Here is a 22,100-nt window from a genome sequence, read left to right on the forward strand (position 1 = left end):
GGTGCCTGTTTTGCATTTCTCCTAATTCTTATCTCACAGCAGATAAACAGTAATGAGTATTTTGGACCAAACCACTACACTAAATTGGTGTTTCCGCCCGGTTACAAACCGAACCCGCGACAGTGGCTATCTATCTAGTAGTGATAGTTTACACTCTGAGATTTGATGAGTGAAGCTCCTGTTGGCTCCTATGAGTTTTATCCTGGTTTGAAGCATGGAGTCATTCTGACCAGCCAAAAAAGATACCTTTTTCTATGAATAAGGGCTTGGATGGTTGTTCAAACATGACCAGCTGTAATTGAGACCAAGCCCTGTGTGAATCTTTGTATAAACAAAGCCTTACTGGGGCAGGAAGGCAGAAAACCAAAGGCACCAGTGCAAGGAAAGAGACTCGGTGTGTTGGAATGAACTTGTGGCATTCGAAGTGCAAGCAATCCAGACCTTCAGCAGGCAAGCTCTGGGCTCTGTATTTACAGAAACTTTTAGCAATACTCAAAAGCCTGTCCCCTCAGCAAAATTTTTACTCCCTGAACAGGGAAGCATCATGTGTTAGCAAACACTGAGGCAGGTTGCATTGGTAACCTGGCCAGCCTGTCCCAGGCTGAATCCATGACCCAGCTGCTTCCTGGCCCTGAGTCATCCTGTCTCTTGTAAAAGGATCCCGTGATGTTCCTGCTCAGCAAGTGCAACTGGGCTCACAACTGCCATTTTTTTCCCCTTAAGAGCAGTGGTGTGTTAATCAGTGACCAGAAATGACCTTAAAACAGAAGTATAGTTTTTATAGAACTAAAAGCAACAGAGGGAAAAGCATCTTAAAATCCACAAGCCAGAGAGCATGTGACTGATGGGCAGTGCTATGTAATTTCCTGGGCTAAGTAACACCCATTTTCTCTAGATGGCTGTGATGAAGTCTCTTTGGCCTGTCCACCTCTCTAGTTTCTGAGCAGTGACCCTGCCCTTTCCTTTGAGAATGACCTTTTTCATTCTCCACTGTTAATTTTTACTTTTTCCAACTAGAAGATCCATGTTACTTTATCCTGGATCCTAGGATTTGTCCCAGTCTCTGTCACTGCCCTGGCCATGTGCTTACTTGACTGATCGTATATAGCCAGTTCTGTGTCCTTTTTCCAGACAACAAATGGCTTTGTTCCTGGTTTTGATTTTATATGTGATAAGCCCTCATTCTCTGTCATATCAGGTAATGAAAAATGGATTGGATAAGAGTGTTATTTCCCAGGAGAGATACCTGTGACTTAATTATCTGTGAGTACATTCACAGTATGTTTTCTTTGACAAGAAAGAAAAGTTTTTAGATGCCCATTTTTCTTCTGTGCCCTTTGTAAGACAGGACAGCAAGATTTTTAGGTTTTGAAAGCTGCATTGATGGGAAAGCAGTCAATCCCCATTTTTACTCTCTAAGAAAGCTTCTCATTCACATTAGGTTATGTCATTTGAGAAAAAAATATGAGGTCTTGAAGCCATGCTGTGGTATCACTTCAATGATTTTTACTTCTTTAGCTCTCTGCTAAATGAACAGCTGAGTTGAAAATACAAACATTTTACTGATATGAGACTAATTCTTGCATCTTCAGGTATTCCTAGTTTTAGTTGCTTACAGGAGGGAAACCTGGGGTCTTCAGTCTGTGGAAATCATGTATCTTCCAGCTCTGCATCTGTTGTCTCTTCTCTATGTGTTTAAACGTCCTAACTGTCAGGAGCTGTCCCCTCTCTCACTTTTAAGTTTCCCATGTTTGTTGTTAGCTTCAGGGGCTTATTTCTCTGGAAACACTTGAGTGTGATTAATCAAGTTAATATGTATTAACTTCAAAAAAAACCTAACAATCAAGGCTTTAATTTTTTGCAGTCTTGACTTCGTATTTTCTTGTAAATATCTGTTTTCAATTTCTTATCTTAAAAATATCTTGCCTATCTATATAACAGATGTTTATGCACCTGGCTACTCTGAAAAATATTCCCATGTTTACAGAACAAAGCCAGCCATAAGAAATCCCACGTGCGATATGAACTGCAGAAAACTGACAGGTGACTAATCATGAACATAATCTTGTGATTTCCTTGCTTTCTTAAAATAACTTTTCACACAGCTAAGTGGTCTGGGATGTGCAAAAGCACCATGTAGCTATAAAGAAAAAAAGCTGTTTTGCTAATTTGTCCTTAAGATCTATTGAATTGAATTGTTCAGGAAAGTGAGATAAATTATGTCAGACTAGTCTCAAAATTAGTCATTATCCTAAGTTTTGTGTTGTTTTGTTTGGTTGGTTTAGTTTTCTTCTCCCATGTCTCTGTCCATGAGCACACTTTGCTCATCATCAGAGTGTTTACCAAGCCTACTCACTCCTGTAGCCCATGATACTTGCTGTTCTTGGGAGAGGTGGTTGTTTTGTCTGTGGTTATTTCTCTGTGCTAGTTTTTCTCCAGGGTGTGGAAATGTATTCTGAGTACACTTCACGCCCATGGTGTCCAGTCTCCTGATGAGCTGTGCTGTGTCACAGTGCCTGTGGGTATGTTGCTGCACAGCCTGCCAGCTCTTCATGCAGTACTTCATGCAGTACCTCATATCCACTCTTGGATAATCATTGTGTTCTCTGACACTGAAGAGGTAGTACAAAGCTTTGTCATCTTCTTCCTGCTGTGTAAGGTGGTTGTCAGCTTCTGGAATTAATGCACTACTTCTTTGTGGATAAAGACATTAGTAGTGTATTTGTTTAGCCTTTAAAGCACCCAAAAAGCATATTTATTGGGTTAAATTTGTCAGCATTGTGAACAGAATTGCAAGAGCTCTGCTACAGAACATTTTCTTAGACTATGCCTCTCTAATTAGACATATTTATTGCTTTATCCAAAATTGCTGAAACATTTTTTCAGAGGAGATCTTAGCATCACATTGATACCTTCATTGTCTTTGATCAGTGACATTTTTAACTGCTTATCTATTTATGCCTTTTGTGCTATATCTGTTCTGTAAGAGAAAATGAGACTCTCCGTTGTTCACATTCCCATGTGGCCAAGGCAGGCAGGTCTGCTCGCCAGCTTATCCCTGTGTACCCCCTGTACAACCCCATGGCTCTTGGGCCTCCTCTTGTACCTCAGGAGAGGAACCTACAGTCAGAGTCTGTATTTCCTCCCTCTTATTTGCATGGAGCCTGGATGACCCAAGAACTGTTAGATCCTGATCATCCACGTTCTCATCTGTAGCAGCTTTGAGTCCCCACCTGAAGGTGGGGATAGTTTTTTGACTGAGTGTGCAAAATCTGGCTAGGATTAAAAAGTGTGTTCTCCAGCTATCCACACCTGGTGGAAATAGAGCACAGCTATTTCACATAACAATTTCATCTAACATCTTCTACCAAAGCCTGAGTCATCCCCACACATAGGTGACTGTTCCTCATTTGCTTCCCTGAATCTTCACAGCTATTTATAGCTATAACCGAGAGTCAAAGACTACACAAATGGATGTTGGCCCATGCTCAGGTGAATCTATTGATGACCATTAGAGTTAATTTAACCAGTGCTTGAGCAATGGCTCAGAAGTCTTCCTTCTCCTGTAGCTTTCTTCTTGATCCTGCTTGCTTCCTCTCTCAATGGGTACCTCTGTGGGAGCTGCTGCTGCAAGAACTGCTGGGCACATGCATCCAGTGTAGGTACTGCCTGGATTTAAAAAAACCTTTGTGGTTAAATACTGCAACATACCTGTTCTGCCATAGCACAGTATGTACAAGAGACATGTGCAGAACTCAAGTTACTGACAAGTCATGTTTTCTGCCAGCAGGAGCTTTGTAGCTAACCTTTATTATACTTTGTAATGGCCACTTTGTGTGGCCTGGTGTTTAATTTGGGTGCTGTTTGATTTATCAATTTGATGAAGCTAGGCTATGGAGTTGGCTTTAAATTACATGTGTGTTTTCACATGCTCATACACATGTATATGAGCTGTGATGAGGGAATACTGGGTTTGTACAGTCAAGGAGGAACACATAGATGATGCTGAAGCCACACACCTGACAAGTCTAACCCTGTTTCATTTCTCTCACTTTAATTTATACTCACTTGATTTTTATGATCACCTACTACTTGCCCCCTTCCATTCCATAATGTGTTGTCCTTTCAGCTGCAAATGGCTGCATCTTACATAGCAGCCAGAAAATAAATGTTGTGAGGATGGTCATATGTCACTGAAAGGAGTCTAGAAAAAGAAATAGTACACAGAATTTATTGTTTCCCACAACTCAGCTGGGTTTCTTGCATTATAGTTACTATATGATGTAGCTCTGATTTTAGCCTTCAGAGCTTTTTCTTTCAAACAGTCCAATAAAAATGAAGCCTGGAGTTTGTTTACTTCTGGTATTAAAAGCAAACAGCTCGAGGAGCAGGCCACTTTTATTGGACCTGTAAAGGAGTAATATAGATGGTAGAGATTTCAGGCTGTGTTTTGTTTATTATGGATTTCAGGTTTTTGGGGGTGCTGAGCTGTTGGTGTGGGTAGGGAAGGGGAGGGTTGGAAACTTACACTGGTGTTATGGATGTCTGTGAGAACAGACCATTACATTAATGTAGCAAAAAGACTGAATGGAAACATCAATATGTTGTAGTGAAAAATTTTATATAGTTCTCGTTTTTTCTCCCATATGAGGTGTAATGTTACGAGGAAGAAAAGTCTTCAGCCAGAACTAGGAGGAATAATAGAATTATGACTGATTTAATCTTATTACAGATGGGTACAATAGAAATAAACTTCTTGGAAATTAAGAAAATGTAACTATTGCAAAGCCTGGTCTTGTGATCCCTTGGCCTGGAAAGGGTACCTGGAAGAGAATATACTCATTGTTTGTGCTCCTTTTGTCAGCCAGGCTCTGTGTCCCTGACAGGGAGGGGAAACCTGAGTGTACCATACATGCCACCAGTGCCCTGTGAAACAGCAGGCTTCTGGTATTGAAAGAAGGACAGATATTGGAAGGATGTTACTAGGTGAGGCAAATAAACCATAAATGTGTGTTTGGAAGGATTTCTCCCATGGATTGTTTGCCTTACAACTGCATCAGAACTAGTCATCTGCCTGGGTTTCATAATGAGATGTGTCTGGCGTGTCTGAGGTGTAATCAACCCACAAAGCAAACACATTCAGAATTAGCAGGCTGATACTTCTGGGTCTGCTCTCCTCCATGAGTGTTGATGGGAGCTGTGTCAGCACATTGCAAGAGGAAGGACTTGTCCTTAAGGAACCCATTTGTGTCTTCCTGCTGCAGCTGGTCTGACCTTCTTTCAGGAGGCCTCAGAAAACATTTACATTCTTTGCCAGAGCATGCTAAAATTAGGACATAAAAATGACAGATTCAATAATGGAGTCTTAAATAATATTTAAGTAGTCTTGTATTTTCTGCAATATGAGCTAAAGGCAACATTACTGTGATTTGATGGATGCAGCTGTATGCATGATGTTCCAATTTCACAATTACTTCCTACCTAAATGAGCATAATCATAACCACAGTAATAAAACAGTATTTTAAAAGCAAAGTTTTTCAAGCATTTCTTAGTACCTCTCCAATACCTATGCTAACATTAAACAATTTATCTTTTATAATTAAAATCCTTAGTACTCTTCCATAAAAATCACTTTAATCTGCCTTCCATTTGCTTGAGAATGGTTTTGACTTAAATGCTGTTTTCTCATTTTTATCACTGTAAATTCAGAAGTTTTGTTGAAATACAGGTTGTGTCTTCTGTAACAGAATATAGGTTTGATAACAGAAGTAGCTCCAAACCAACAAGTTCTGTCAGTTTTAAAAATGCAGCTGTTTATGAAATTAGTTCATGGTAAAATTAAAACTTGAATATTCTCCCAAATACTAAGTTAAAGGTGCTGCTAAGGTCAAGTCACTTTTGAATCCTCAGTGCTATCTCCTCCCCCTGCTGTGTATTTCTAAAAAATAGTTTAATTTGAAGTCACCCACTCATTTCCTGTTATGTCCAGCTAGACATTTATTACTAGTTTCACTGCTGTCTAGTACCTTGACTGTCATGTATTTGGATCATCTGCCACTCTCTTGCCTCAAAAAAAAAAAAAAGCGATTAAGGTTTGAAGTATAAAATAACCTTGTGCTCATTCTTCATCCAAACCAAATGTGTTCTTTTGTTCAGATATCTGCATACCTAATAGATGCTTGTAATTCTGATAAAATTGTATCAAATAAAAATATAACTGCCTATAAGTTGGTAGAACTGATGTCATGCTAGATTATCTAGTTCTAAAAAAAAAAAAAATGAGTAAATGTGTATAATCTGCTGTACAAGAATAGCTAAGGAAGCCATAATTAAGGAATCATAAAAGTACTAGAGACCTTGAATCATAAGTTAGGAATTGTTAATATAGTATAAATGTTGCTGTTAATTTTGCTTTTATTGTAAAGGGAAAAGGGTTTTCATTTTACAGTACAGATAATGTTGTGGAAAGAACTAACCATCCCCAATAAAATTTCAGCCTATTTATTACTCGTTTTATAAGCAACACCATTTGAACCCCCACCAATTTTGTCAGATATTCCTGTTTTATTCTTGTGTGTGTGGCGGCTTTGATTTTAGTAAACAAATACTCTAACCAGTATTTTGTGTTTTGCTTGTATATCGGCATATTAAGTAAATGGAATTAAAAAACAGATTGTAAATATGGGTTCTGACCCTCCAAATGATTTAGCAGCATTGATGTGTTGCCTGTGGATGGCTTCTTTTGTCACTTGTGTAGAACCTTGCACAGTGCAACGTGAGTCCTTGATGGGAAGCAAGGACACCTGTACCATAAAAGTAAAAACTGTATTTGCCCAAAAGCTGGTGAATAGTTTGAGAGAGGTGTCTGTTTACAAGATAATGGATTTTTGTCTTGAAATTGCTTAGGGCATGGTTACTCTCAGTTTGCTAAAATACCATGCATGTTCACTTACTCCCTCGCTCCCTGGCTCACAGGAGCTTTCAAGCAGACAACATTTTTCTCTGAAGAATTAGAAGAGGTCATTGAAGCACGGAGGGGCTTTGCACTAAAGGAGCTGATGGTAGTTTTCAGAAAGCATTCTCTGCACCATGACCTCGGGTTTCTGAGGTGAAGTTGCACTCATGGTGCTGTTCTGGGCTGGCAGGCTCCAGTTCTCAGCCCAGGGCCTGGAGAGGGTGGAAGTGATATGAGGACAGTTTTTCAGACTCCAGCCCATAGGTAGCTGGAGAGGATGAGAAAAAAGGAGATAGGGGCAGGGGTGGACTGCCAGTATGGCCCAAGTCATGACTGGCCTGTAAACCTTCTTTCTGTTCCCAGTACTTGACTGGGAAGAGGGCGGAGTTGGCCTGTCTGGGGCTTTGAGAACCTGTAGATTCTGTAACTATTGGCCACTTCTTTTTCACAGCTTGCTTTTAGCTTCAGTTGTCAGCCAGGCCATTGCGCTAGCCCATACCTTGAAAGGTACCAACCCATGTCTTTTGGCATTACCCAGCCCTTCCACCACCTTGTCCCTGGCCTGTTGAGAAAGTCCACTTGCTAAGTTCCATCAGGATCCAACAACCATCCTCTCTCTTACCTCCATCCTTCCCACCCCAGAGTCCTACCTCAACTTACAGCTCACAAGTAAGATTCTTTTTGCCCTGGTTATGTATTAGCCTGTATCTGCCAACACAACCCTGCTACCCTCACTCTAACCTTCTGTTCCCCTTTTGGACTGCAGAGTTGGTGGTGGCTATCTGATACACTACTCTTCAGGAAGAAAGAGGCAGGTCAGGATAATCGGGATATGTTTTGCCATGACAATAGGGCAAGATGAACAGGTTCAGGACTCCATATGTATGCTGATTTGCTGAATCATTTGTGTAAAATCTAGGGTGTTTTTAGTGTCAGCCTGTGGCTCCTGTAGCTGCCCACAGTGTTAGCCATTCTTCTGTTTACCAGTGAAATGTGAACCGCTTTGTTTTCTCATGTGAGGGGTTACAGAAAGGTGGATGAACTGCTTTCTCAGATTTTTCCTGGTACTGTTTTTCAGCTGGTATACAATTTAAAAGTTAAGAACAGCTTCCTCAGAGATGGATATTAAGGGTCTATAGTAAGAAAAGATTACTCTCAGGCCACTTTTATGCAGAGGAAGGGAAAGGTGCATGTGCAGAGAGACATCCTGCTACATCTGAATTAGTAGATCACAATCTGGGCCTAATTTATTTTTAATTCTATGCAGTGTCTTGGGATGGTGGGAGGTGTTGAGGGACGTAGATAAGAAACCTTTATATAGATTAAACATCTCTTGACACAGGGGATTGTCATTCTTGTGCATGGGGGTGTATAGAGGAGCACAGAAATGAAACTCACAGACATCATAGGGCAGGCATGGAAAATAGAGGTGCTGCAGTTGTTTCTGAAAACGTGGTTAACGACACCAGAAAGGTGTAATGTATCTGGAGGAAACTGTGGTTTAGGTGACATAACTCTACCATTGACTCTGTGCTTTCTACCAGCGTAGATTTTCAGTACTCGAAAAATGCAGCAGACTGTACATTGCGCCTTCCTGTGCTTTTGATTTCCAGCTCTGTGGAATGATTTACATTGAGGTTGGCTAATTTTTAGATCTGCTAGAAGAGAACTGTGTTTCAGTATATTCAGCATGCTTTTTTAAATGAATCAAGCATAGCCATGCTGTGTTCTGTCCTCATCATTAAACTTAGAGGAGAGATGCCTGACAGGAGACAGCTTAGCCAAATCCATCTTGCAGATTTCACTGTATTTGTATCCTTTCTGAAGAAATGGATGAACTGGACTTGTTGGTATTCATGGCTTTTCTGGTGGCCCACTCTTTGTTTTTCTTCTTTCTTTTTCTCCCAGAAGGGAAAGAGAAAAGGTCTAGGATTCTGTACGATATCGCCTTTCTTCATGTAATAGATGAGCTGCAGGAATGGGTTGTTTTGATCTCTGCCTTGGAAGTTTGTATTTTTAACAGAGAAGAGGTTTGAAAAATACTATGCCTAGGTGAACACTACAAAAGTATGCAGCTCATGAATTTTTCAGTTTGTTGCACATTGTCAGGGGAAGAGGTACACCAAACAGTCATGATGGTTTTTTTTCCTCTTGGGAAGTTTTCCACTTGGAAGCATCACTAAAATGGATTGAATACCAGGATGCCTTGGAGTGTCTGGTCAGCTGGACATCAAGGGGAGAAAAGGTGGGGAGAGAAAGAACCTTATCCTAATGAAAATAGAAAGAGAGTAAGTAATCTGCCGTGTTTATTGATTGCATAAAAGGTCATATTTGTTTGTTCCTAATCTTTGCAGAAAGAGCCTTCCGGTTTCTGCAAAACTGTGTTACAGCAGATGAGTATTTGGAACAGAGAATGAGGTGGTTTCAGTTGCATGAAGTGTCTGCACTTGCCTGAGGGTGCAATAACTCAGCGGTGAGTGAAGGAAGGAAAGGGCCCCCATCCTGGGGGATCTGTGGGGCTCCCAGAGGCAGTGCGGTCAGCTGGTAGCAAGGGAACACTTGTGGGGAGGGAGCTTGGAGGTATTGGACCATTGGGAGACCATCAAGAGAAGAAGATGCTTCTCAGTGGGGGAGCTTCTGAGGGTCTGGGATTAATAGTGTGAGATTAAACTGTCTGGGACTAATAGTGTGGTTTCAGGAGATCAGTGAGGCAATGTAAGTGTTGGCAAGGTGCTGCACAGGACAGCCTTATCTGCCATGGCTGCACATTCGCAAGGCTTTTTTTGAGGTGTGCTGGTGAGTTTTTTGACTGCATAGAACTGATTCAGGGAGCAGAAACTGCAGAAATCTGGCATTGCCAAGAAGAGCTAAAGGGTTTTCTTCCTGAGTCAGTACGAGGCTTTGGTGGGAAAAGAGGAACTGCCCTTTTGAAACTGACTGAAGTGAGTCAATTCTCTCTTGTGCCTAGTGTGACTGATGAGAAAATACTTAAACTAAGAAATGAGAGAAAAGATTGGTTTGATTTTCGTACCTGGTATTAAAGCACAGAACAAGGAACATTGGGTAAAGGAGAATTGCATATGCAGTAACATAAATGGTCTATGCAAAGGAGAAAAGGGTGAAAACTACTAGCAGAACACTAGTTGTGTAGGTGCTACACTAACAAAAAATACACTTACTATAGCAAGAAAAGAGGATTAGGTCAGGGAGGAAAAGCAAAAGATATGTTTATTATCCAGGCTCTTTTTATTAGTATGCAAAATTAGAACAGCCACTGCTGAATATGTAACCAGATACAGAGACAGCAAAAACATGGTCAAATAGCATTCATTGACTGAACACAAATACTTAAAATTATGCAGAAAATTAGTAAGGTGTTGTCAAAGAAGTTGGCACCTAGTAAAGGAATAAAGAGTAGCATGGACACAGTAGAATCTATTTGGCCAAAGTCACTTTGGGAAGGAATTATGGGAGACCTGTTGTAGATCTCTAGCTTAGATTTATATACAGGCAGTGTGTGTAATACTATGATGTAATGATGTGTTACCAGCAATAGTTTTCTTACCAAAAGAGTAATTTGGAATAGAAGTTGTGTTATTTTGGGCTTGAAAGGAATTGCTTACCCTACAGAAAACATGATTGTTCAAAAAAATGAAGATAAAATATGAACTGTGTTTACTTGGTTTAAGTGGGATGACAAAAAGTTGGTAACAATTTCTTAAAGATGAATATGTGTTAAATTAAGAGAACTGGTTAGTGAACATAGGTGAGCTGAAGTACAGAGACTTAAATACAGAAAAGGTTCAACTTGAATCCCAAGTAAAGGAAAATTGTGGCAAATTAGGTAATCCTTCTAGCAGAGAACCTTTTCCTGGGAGGGATATTGGTTGAGAAAAGATAATGCAAAAAAAGGAATAGATTATCAAAGGAGGTAACTTCTTGGAAGTTGTGACGGCACAAGAACTGAAAGTATTAAGCTGAATTAGAATTCATTTAAACTTCTTAAAAGTTAAAGCAATTAATAAAAGTTTCTTTAGATACATAAATTGAGAAAGAAGAAATCGTTCTGTTGTATAGGGAGGGTGGTTTTGAATTAGAGAGAGCCTTTTGTTCAAAAGTTAAATAAATACCTTTGAACACTTCTCAGTAAGAAAAATAACAGTGTGGGGACAGCGACAGGATGATGAATGGAAACAAGGTTATGAACATGACTATGGTCATGGTGGAAATTCAAGACAGAAACAAATTCCAGTAAATAAAGGTGTGAAATTGCAGTGTACCAGCTGCACTGTGGTTACTGCCTGCGTACCGGTTCTTTCCCTACTGTAAAGTTACTTGCAGTAGCTCACCCTTTCTCATAAATGTTTTATACATGTAGTGTACATGGCTCTTCCTTGTCTAAGAGCTGAAGTGCAAATGTTTCAGAAACAGTGTTTTGTAGCTTTATTTTTAAAGCTACTTTGTGTTATGTTGAGCTTTAAAAAAAATCCATAATGCTGTAGCTTTTTTTTTTTTTTTTACATAAAATATTAAGGAACACATTCTCATCTCAAAAGTTGCCGTTTCCACTGTGTATGCCCTGGAGCTCATTGAACTTTTCTGTGAATAGATTTAGCTCACTGGAAAAACAAAAATGTATCTCTGTTTCCTCTTCCTCTTATCCTCCCCCCGTCTTTTTAAACTGAGTTTGTTTCCTGTCAGATTAGTGAGTTAAATTGGCTTATGGGGAGAGGACCAAAAGAAGTGCCAGATTTGGTGCAAGATAAGCCTCTAGGAGCAGGAACAAGCCCTTGAGGGTCAGCAGGAGCAGTGTTGGGGTGTTTTGTGAGTGCCCAGTCTTCAAATCCTGTGTTAGTGCACGTGTCCCTTGGAGAGGCTGTTGTTCAGGGTAGTGAATTTTTTGTTTGTTTTAGCATTCTGCCTGCAAAAATACATGGTCTTCACAAACCTCCTGTAATGAACTTATGGTCAACAGTAAAAGTCCGTGTAGCAGGACTTGTATCATGCAACTGATACTATTCTGCATAGGTTTTGCCTTAATGCAGGGAAGAGCCCTAGTATGCGTCCAGTGTAAATTGTTTTACTTCTGGGTCCTCTCACTGTGTGCTCTTGCTTTACTCAGAGGTTGCTGGCTCTTGATGGAACTGTATGAGGTTGTTTTGGAGAGACTTTCTTACAATCTTTATTGTGGTTGGGCTTTAGGCTATGCTTTCCTTCATGTCTGGATTTAATTGTAGATAATTTTGGAGGGAAAACAGTTTTCTTACTTTGGGAAACTCAGCATACTGGTGGCGTCTGGTCATTGTACTAAGCAATCAATCAATCACTAGATAAAAAGGGGCAGAAATGAGAGAGACAGAAAATAAACAACGTAAGCAGAATGCCACCAAATAACTTTTCCGCCTCGTCCCTCTAAAGGGTTTAATGTCTGCGACAGTGGTTGTTCACAGCCCTGACTAGAAATGGCAAAGTTGTGATGAGGCACTTACTCCCCACACTTATTAAAAGTAATGCACACATATCTGAGGCAATCGGGCCCCCTGTAATGATCCTTAATCCCAAACTTCCTTTCTTTTGTAGAGCCTGGTGAGAGCTGTAAGCACTCGCTGACACTGCCCAGGAATTGGTGTGTTTCTTTGGGGACCATTTTGCTAATACAGTTTATATTTGTTAAGTTTTGATTTTTGTTTTGCAGTAGGAAATGCTTTCCGTGAACTTGTGATCATGGAGTTTTCTGTTCATATCTGTTGTTGCCAATAGTACTATAAGATTGCCAGCATTTTGGACCAAGCCGTTGCTTGTAACAGAGATGTGTGAGATTTTACATAAGAATATCTATTAAAAAAATTAAATTAAAACAAACAAACAAAAACCCACAAAAAACCTACCATAAATGGTCCTGCCAAATTAAAAAGAGAAAATTAATAAAAAGCTCTAGTCTGAAACCACTGGTAAAAATAACAGTTAAAGTCTCTGACAGCTGAAAGAGAGAAACAAGGAAAAGCACGTTGCTTTTAAGTTTTTCTTTGTTGGTTGGCGGTGTGCCCATACACCCCATTCAGGGCTCTAGAAATGGTTCACTGACTTGAAACTCTGGCTTCTTTTAATTGTGTCCATTTTATTTGTTTAAGTAATGTGAGGAAAATATTGAGCTAGGTCTCTCAACATTAAATTATCAACTTTATAGACATTTTTTGTTCAACTCTTTAGACAAATTAAGAGGGATTCAGGTTTTAGATTTGTTTTGCTGGTTTCCAAATGCCATTTTTTCACAATGGCTTTGAATTGTTGCTGCACCCTCGGAGAATCTCGCCATGAGCTATATACATTTGCACAGTAAGTCAGCACCAAATCCATCTCTAACATTGAAAAGCTGTTGAGGTCTATTCAAGGGAAGAACTGTGCAAGTCACTTGAAGTGGGGTTTTTTCAACATTTTTTGTTGTTAAAAGTGCTCAAAAAAACCCACACATGCAAAAAATGTACACTTGCGTAACATGTGATTCATGACAGCATGATTGTTGCTTTACTTAGGCTTTTAAATGTGTTTAAAAATCTCTTGTAAATAGAATGTTTTGTTCAGAAATCAAGTTCTGCTGCTAACAGTGAAACAAGAAAAATAAAAACATTCTAGGATACTAATAACACCCCACTTTAACTTACGTTTTAAGCAAGTATTTATTTTGAGGTAAAGTAGAAGATAATGTTATGTGTATCAGATGTTAACCACTTGGCATTTTTTAATAACGGTGGAACTCAGGAAAAAATGCATAACTCTTACTGGGACTTAATTGTATCTTCATTAAGTTGTGATTAAACAAGTAGACAAGCATCCATGCTGTGTTCAGTACTGCAGGAAAATATGGGCTTATGCCTTTGAGGTTCCCTTGTGATTAGCACCCATCTGTGTTGTGCTGATTGTCTTGTTTTGGAACATTCAACTGTGTACTTATTTTGGGACAGAATACACATTGTTCAGTTCTTTCCTTTCAGCAAGATTCCCTGGTGGCCACTGAAGACTGAAGAGGTGTGGATGGACCTAGAAATGGGCTCATGCCGCAGGCAGTATTTATTGTTTAGTTGATGAGTGGTGGTGTCTTCTTCGGGCATATTCTGAACTTGGATGTTTCTTCATTGTGACAAAGATTCCCTTATTGCTATACAGACATTTCAAAGTGGAGGGCTTGTTTGAAATAATCCTGCCTTCCTGGATGGTTTGTTTCATTGGTTTATGTACGATTACTGTCCTCCAGTTGCATTAGTAAGAACACTTGCATATTTATTTTTTCATGCCTTAAATTTTCATTTTTTAAAAAAGCCAAGCTAATGGTTCAGGGAACAGATCTTATATATTTCTTCTTTCCTGCATCCCACAGCCCTCCCATGCTATTCCCCCCACCTTTTAAATAGTGCTCAACCTCTAGCCTCTAAAATCAGCGATTTGTCTTGTGTTTCACATTGTTACAACATTTGATGGGAGAGCCAAACCTACTAGAACTGCACAACTGGATAAGCAAAACCAGCCTTTGTCCTAACAAGTGGAGCCGTGTTCTTGGTTACTTTTGGCTGCTGGAAAAATTATAAGCACCTGAGCCACTCAGACCAGCATTGGTAGTGTCTTTTGCTGGGTACACTGAGAACCTGGGGTTTCAGGAAGCTGAGGCATGTATGCTTTCACATGGTTTCATTAAAATAAATATTCCAAATTATTTTATAATTTATAGTTTAGTCTATTAGTGCTGTGAAAAATAGACTTTGCAGTGGCACCCCTCTTCAGAAAAACAGGGAGAAGTTAAGTGACACAGGTCCCCCAAGGTAGCTCTGCTGCAGAACCAGGAACTGGAGCCTGTTCTCCAGTCTCACCAGGTGTGATTCAGCGCTGGGTTAGGATATCAGAATCACAGAAAAGCCTAGGTTGGAGGCTCTTCTTGATTTCATCTGGTTCAACCTCTTGCTGAAAGCAGGGCCTTGGATTAGGTTATTCAGAGCCCTGGTAAGATGAATCTTAACTATTTCTGGCAAAGGGAACTATTACTTTGGGCTTCTCTGTTTAATTCTTTTTATAGTGAGCAATTTCTCCTTGTAGCTGAAACTAGCGTGCTCTGTAGCAGCTCAGGGGGAACTGCTCTTGCTTTTGGTCCTGTTCTCTGTGTGTCCTTGTGAAGAGACCAGCTGCCCCTTTGTGTGCTATGAACTGTGTAGGTGTCAGTTCTTGGGCTCTGTTAAAACGGTGTCTTGGTGCTGCAGACCTCCCGTAAATGGTTACAGGGAGCCCATGTCAGGGATTGCCATCTGATTTGTACATGTTCCTGGTTGCACTTGTTGGGTAACAGATGCAGTCTAGAGTCATGTGTCACTTGGACACTGGACTTGACACTGGACTGATTTGGGATGGCACCTGCAGTGAAGATTTCCTTCTTGACTCCATGGTTCAGCCGAGTGAATGCTAGAGAATGGATTAAGAATCAGTCAGGATACATTTTTTTCTCTTTCCTCTGAGGAATTCATGAGCAAAGGAAGAAAATATGTGTTATAACTCTCCTGAAAAAACTCTTAAATCTGTGTAAGTTGAGGAATTTTATCACATTCTCTGTGATTCCAACTGATCTAAATTATGTACTGTGTAACTTCTAAAATAAAAGTGTACTACAACTACTTTATCTCCACCGCCCCCAAAAGCCTCCCTATCACTTAACTCAATGATCATTTGATTTAAGAGTTTGATTAATCAGATTTGTCCTGAAATGCAGATTTACAATTGTACATAATTTGTTTGGGATCGTGATGAAAATTTTCATTGTATCAGAATTAGTGGTAAGCTTCTGTTGACTTCAGCTTGTCCAAGATTTTGCTACTGCAGTGTAATGTTAAAATATTTATCAGTATTTATTTTGCTTGCCCTGATGATGAAAATTTCCTTTTCTGTGAATGAAAATAGAAACCCATACATAAATCATGCTAGGTAGATAAGATTTTTGGTGTAGTGAAGAGAAATTCAGCAGCTCACTAGGGATATTTGAATTGCCCATGTCAGCGGACTTCGTTCAGAGTGCCTTCCTCATGCCTCTCGTGCTTGCTGTATCTTTGATTCATTTTCAGAGCAGCAGACGCATATCTCAGATATAAAGAATGCAAATTATTAAAACTTTGATCATAGATTAATTCGCTCTGAAGTGAACATTTGCTCTCTTTCCAGACCTTTTCACTTCCTGAGACCTGTTAAGAATTCTTAAGGGTTTTAAGAATGGCAGCATTTCTTCTGCTTCATCTATAGCATTCATCATGGAAAAGGAAAACGTTATTTCAGTTTTGCTGATACTGAAAACAGGTTCTTGTTACGTGTTTAGCACTGAATAGGGTATTCAGTGTATCCAGTACTGTAATGTGTACTATCCTCTGCTACAGCTCATGCAGAGGACACTGTTACTCAACTTGCATGTGTTGTACAGTGGTAGATGGGGTAATTTGTCCTATTGATTATAAATGTAAATACTGTTTTTAAGGCAACGGTAACCAAGAGTATTTTTCCTATTTACAGAGCAAGCTTTTCATGGAAGGATTTAGAAGCCTAAAAGAAGGAGAACCTGTGGAATTTACTTTTAAGAAATCTTCCAAAGGCCTTGAATCAATACGGGTAACAGGCCCTGGTGGGAGCCCCTGTTTAGGAAGTGAAAGACGACCCAAAGGGAAGACAGTACAAAAAAGAAAACCAAAGGGAGATAGGTAATTACCTTACTTTTGCTATTCCCCCGTTTTTTCCTTTGCAAGTTTTTCTTCAAATTACGTTTTCAGCATTTATTTGTTTGTGAAAGGAAACCCTTCTATGGAAATTCGGCTTAGTAATTTAATTAAAGCTGTATCTATACAAGTACATCAGTCAGCCACTGATTAGTTTCACTTGAGAAGGTTTTATTAAATTAGAGGGAGCCTGCAAAGGAATATAATATTATTTTGAAGATATTGCTATTAGACTGGAGAGAGAGGTCAGTCTGAATACAGGTGAAATAATGTCATGTTTAGGTGAGAATTGTGCATGCTAAAGAGACTCACGTGCAGTGGGGTTTTAAACTGTGCATCAGTAGTTTTATATAGAAAAAAATGTAGGTGCTGCAGTAAGGGTTGAGATGTATATCATTTGGTTAAGTATATTTTTGCTTAGTGAAGACAGTATAAGGTGTTTCCAAAGGTTTTAATTCCTGGTGCTCTGATTGTATTAATACTTTACAAATTTCAGGTTAATTTTGACTGCTGCACTTCTCTCCGCACATGTGCAGCAGTCTGACTTGAACTGCACTGTTACACTTTACTTTCCACTTCTGGTGGCTTGAAGAAATTCTGAATCTTCTTCACTACAAAGCCACCTGCATCTAGTTCACCAAGGACAGCCTTCCTGCCCGAAAGCTCATCTTTTTATTTAGGTGAATTCACCCTTTTTTCCTCATGCTGTTGCCCAGCCCAGTAGCTATAATGACTGAGGCCAAGTGGAATACATACTTTGTGAGGATCCTAGTGAGAACATCTAAACAGCCATGTTTTGCCTGCAGTATTTAATGTATGGCATGACTGAGAGGTGGTGGCTCTCTTCATTGCACATTTGGAAGCAAAGAGTAGCTTAGGAAAGATAGAGTCACCTGGAAAGGCGATGTAGCCCAGGTTTGAGAAATTTGGGATCAGAAACCTTTACTAGCTACAGATGAACTCCACTTGTCCTCAGCTCTGTTAAAAGGCCCTTTTTTGTTCCCCTTTTTTTTTTTTAATTTTTTTTAGTTAAGGACTGGAGACAACATGATATTTGTCCTTCTTTCACCTTCTTTGTAAAAGCTAAAGGCCATAAACAAAATTTATTGCTGCTGTAACAGATCAGAGTCCATAACCACAACAAGGAGAGACTTTGTAAGCCAGACAAAGCTTTCTTTTTGATTGCTCTCCATATCTGGCCTTTTAGAGTCATGTTGCATGCAATGGCTGGTTTTTTGTTGGGTTTTTTAAATTATTTTTTTATTTCGCTATAGGCTTTCAGTATTATTCTTATCTAAATCATTGTTTTTTCCATGAATTGTAATAGCTAATCTGTTTAGGGCATTAGCATTACCACTATTCTTGATGTTTCATACTTGGCAGCAAATAAAGGCCACAGTCATGCTGGCATGATCCTCTTGACTTACTTGTTGCACATGTATATGAAGGAAGACAGTCCTTGCTTCAAAAACCTTGAAACTAAATGGGCAGGTTGTAAGTAGTCAGGGAAGACAATATAATGAAAGAGGCAGGGATTTGAGCAATCTATAGTGCACAGTGTAGTCAATGACGGGGGAAGCAGGACTTTTCATCTCATCCTAGGGAAGCATCTGAAATGTTAGGGTTGAATCTTGCCTTACTGCTGTTCCTCTTCAGGGACTACACAGGGATCCTAGATCCAATCCTGGAGATGCTTCCCTTACAAGTCTCTAAATGAAGTGAGATGAATTCTGCTTTGAATCATTTTTTTCCATAGCAGAAACATAGAAAAAATTGAACAGATATACCCTGAAAAACAGTGCGGGGGGGTGGTCTATGAGACAGTGTACTCTCTTGTTCACTTACATTTAAAAAAAGGGAAAATTCAAAATTATTTTGAATTAATTTGAATGTGAAAATGTGGGCAAAAACATCTACCCACTTCTGTCTCAGAATTCTTACACTTAAGTCATAAGACACCAAAAAAGGCTGAAAATTGAAATGTTTGAAGTAGCATTGACATTATCACTCAGTGAAAAGCAGTGTCTTTGCTTGAAGGAAAATTAGTTTTGAATGCTTAGACAATAAAAAAGGTGCACCTCCAACGTGTAGTGAAAAGTTTCTTGATGATTGCTGTTGTAGTGTGAGAACTGCCTCCATTTATGAAAGCTAATTCCAACTTTTTCTGTTCATCTCTTTTTATGTCACCAATGTAAGAATGTGAGAGCCCAGCTTCAGTGCATCTTTTTGTCTGGATCCCATTTGAATGGACTCTGTTACTCTAATTACTGAGAGGAGTTAGAGATAGCAAAGATGAGGGAGAAAAAAAGGGAAAAGCACCAGTATGTGCAGACAGGGAGGGGAAAAAAAAGTCATGACACTGAGGTTGCCAATGTTGGTAGATTTAGTGAGGCTTCCATGATAGACTCAGGGTCCCTGTAATTTGTAGTATTGTTGCTGTGGGGACCTTGCTGTGCTAATATTTCCCCTTCAGCATTCCCGTGGGCCACGTTAGTTTTATAATATAAACGGGAATTCTTCGTAATTGTCACCAGTGGTATCAGCCACTTGGTCATTCTTTCTCAGTCAGCGTGTTGGCGCATTCGTGTGTGAGGAAGGGAAACTTTGTGGTCCATGTGAAATGAAGCTGTGGCTCTGAGCAGCCTGCAGGCTTCAGGTTCTCAGACCTTACTTTAATCTGTTGTAGTACATGTATGTACTTTTTCACAGTATTAAGAGAAATCTGGGCTAGAGGGGAGGTTTCTAAATGAAGCTCAGCTGGGATTTTCATCTGACAGGTTCTGGGTTCAGAAGTGGTGTTTTATGGCAGAGACGCACAGTGGAGGGGCTGGTCTCTTCCTACCTAAGTAAACCAGGGGATGAATTGCAAGGAGTTGCATTATGACCAGCTGCAGCTCGCTTTGTAGGAGCTCTTAACACTTGCCAAACACAGTGTGTTTTGCTCAGTTTTGGCAGTGAGCTGTCATAAAACCATGCTATGCTGCTCTCTAGGAATGACCATGGGGATCTGATGCAGAAAAGATAAAGTACTCTGAAATCACACTTAATCAAGTATTCAGTAACTTGTAGACAAATCTGTGATTTAGAGTAGAATAAATGAAATCAGAACCTAACCCACCATCTCAGAGTAAAGTTGAGAGGAAAAAGGGAAGAAGGCAAAAATATGACACTACTTTCTTTTTACTTTTTTTGAACAAGCACTCCCAATGTTTCTATGTCGCCTAAAATGAAACTGGGTAAAGGACCAGTTTATGAGTTGTAATTCTTTATATAGATGGGAGAATATTCTTTAGTGCAGTGTACATTTAAATAATTTGACCCACAGACTTTAGGCACAATATTAATAAAGGTGCATGATGCTCACAGGACTAGAAGCTAGAGTTATCTTTGGGACCTAGAGGTATTACCCATTATCTGTAAATATTCCTAATACGAGCTCAAAGTTGGATAATTTTTCAGCAGAATGTCTGTTATGCTGTATCTACTTAGCTTGACACTTGCTTCATGTGGAATGTTTTGGGGGAGATGGGGAGGTTGACAGCTGTTTGGGTTTGTTTTTTTGGTTGGTTTTTTTTTTTTTTGGGGGGGGAGTTTTTTTTTTTGGTTGTTGTTTGTTTTGAAATCTTTACACCAAAATGGAAGCAATAAAATAAAGCAAGAAGAAAGGAACAAGGAAGAAATAATTAAGAGTATAACTCCATCTCCCAGTTCTAATTTATGTCATTTCAGTCCTTTGATACCCTCTGCTAACATCACACGTGTGACAGGGAAACTTTCTAGCGCAGGTGAGCTGTGTCAGTAAGTGGTCTAGATTTAAACATGTAATAAATGAGTGCTACATTGTGAGATTGAGGTTGACATGAAACATTTCACGGGCTTGGTTTATAGTGCAGCCCTGCAAGTAAACGGTGAGGGAGGGATTTGGGAGCTGCTTAAAATGATGGAGCTCAACGAACCATTGCCACTGGATGAATGGTGATGCTGAATTATACCGTGGGATGCAGCTGGTGAAACAGCCGTGTATATCTAGCTCAGTTGGCTAAACAGTAATGAGTACCGCAGCATGGATATAACACTTTGAAAACTTTTTTCCAATGTAGATATATATGAAGGAGGAACAATTAGGATAGAAGTGTTTCTGTGTTAAAATGTTATAAATGGTGTTCACCAGTAACTTTTGAATGTGACCAAAACAATAATTTTCAAATGAAGAAAAACATAGTTCTAAACCACTGACAGGGTAGAAATACAGCCACTTAGGGAAGGGGGGGTTGTAATTAAATGATGTAATTCTCCCCTGATTAACTGTCACTTAAAACTAGTGTCTGAGTCAGACAGAAAATGGTTTTAATATCTGAAGGCATTCTGTGGATGATCTGAAGTCAGACTATATTAAGAAAACCTTAAAGGTCGTCTTTAAAAGCTCATGATGTGCACAAACAGCCACTAGGCTGGTATGATGCAGGAAGAGATGACACATGGTGGCATGCCATGGAGGACATTTGAGTTCAAGTTAACAGGACCAGGAGAGCTAGTTTAGGACAGCAAAGTTACACGATACTAAGTTACTTCAAACTTGATACTATATCAATTCCATCTCTACTGACTGGATCACACTCAAGTGTATAATCTAACTTTCATAGAAAAGCCTCCTGCAGCTTGAACCAAGCAGATTCTTGTGAAGGAGATGTGAATAATGGGAGTGGTATGGGCTGGGGAGGAGAGCCCTGAGCTAGTACCAACGTGGGAGAAGCACATAAAACCCATGCTTAGCAGATGGGTGGGGAAAGCCTGTCAGTCCCTTTCCTAACAGGAAGCAAGACCAGGCTGGTGGTCACCACACACAGCTACAAAGAGGATACGTCCACTTGGCCAGCCCCAGGGACCCGCTTTGGGCAGGTCCTGAACAGCACTGGGGTGAAATGGGGAGCAGACAAACCGAGTCATCCAACCAGGGAAATGGATGGCAAGTTCAGGGAGTTGTAGCCTTTGGCACAAAATGGTGTCAGCATGTTACTGTCAAAGGGTGAAATTTTCCTACTCCTCTTAGATGCAGATCACATTCACAGTTCTGCCATTTTCTAAAGAGGAAACTGACACACAAGTCATGCAAAAATTGCCTGGCTCTTACACCAGTTTCTTAGAAATACAGCCTTGCAAAAGGACTGTACTCAAGGGTGGTGCTTCAGCAATTAGAACATGAACACCTCCTCCCTGACTCCCTTTCACCTAGTATGAGATGGCAAGAATTTCTTCATTCCAATTTTCATTCTTGCTTTTCCCATTTGTCAAGCATAGGGCATTTTCTTGCCTGTTTGCTCTTTCCCTGCATCATAATGATTTTGTTGGGTGTTTAGTTGCTCTTTCCAGTGATGTCTGAGACAACCTTTTAAACTTAGAATGGAAA

The 22,100-nt window shown here is 39.8% G+C and overlaps 1 protein-coding gene across 4 annotated transcripts in view; it reads left to right on the forward strand.

The window, feature by feature from the left end:
* The window catches only part of LIN28B (lin-28 homolog B), a 101,912-nt gene that overhangs the window by 41,963 nt on the left and 37,849 nt on the right, over positions 1-22,100 (forward strand). For all 4 annotated transcript variants that reach the window (XM_042017023.1, XM_042017025.1, XM_042017026.1 and 1 more), the window contains one exon: positions 16,494-16,678. In XM_042017023.1, coding sequence (XP_041872957.1) covers positions 16,494-16,678 — 185 coding nt within the window. The remainder of the gene's footprint in view (positions 1-16,493; positions 16,679-22,100) is intronic.

This window comes from Corvus kubaryi, unplaced genomic scaffold (genome assembly GCF_017639235.1).
Source record: "Corvus kubaryi isolate FWS band 111438036 unplaced genomic scaffold, C.kubaryi_AGA036_p1.0 split3-73, whole genome shotgun sequence".
Taxonomy (NCBI): domain Eukaryota; kingdom Metazoa; phylum Chordata; class Aves; order Passeriformes; family Corvidae; genus Corvus; species Corvus kubaryi.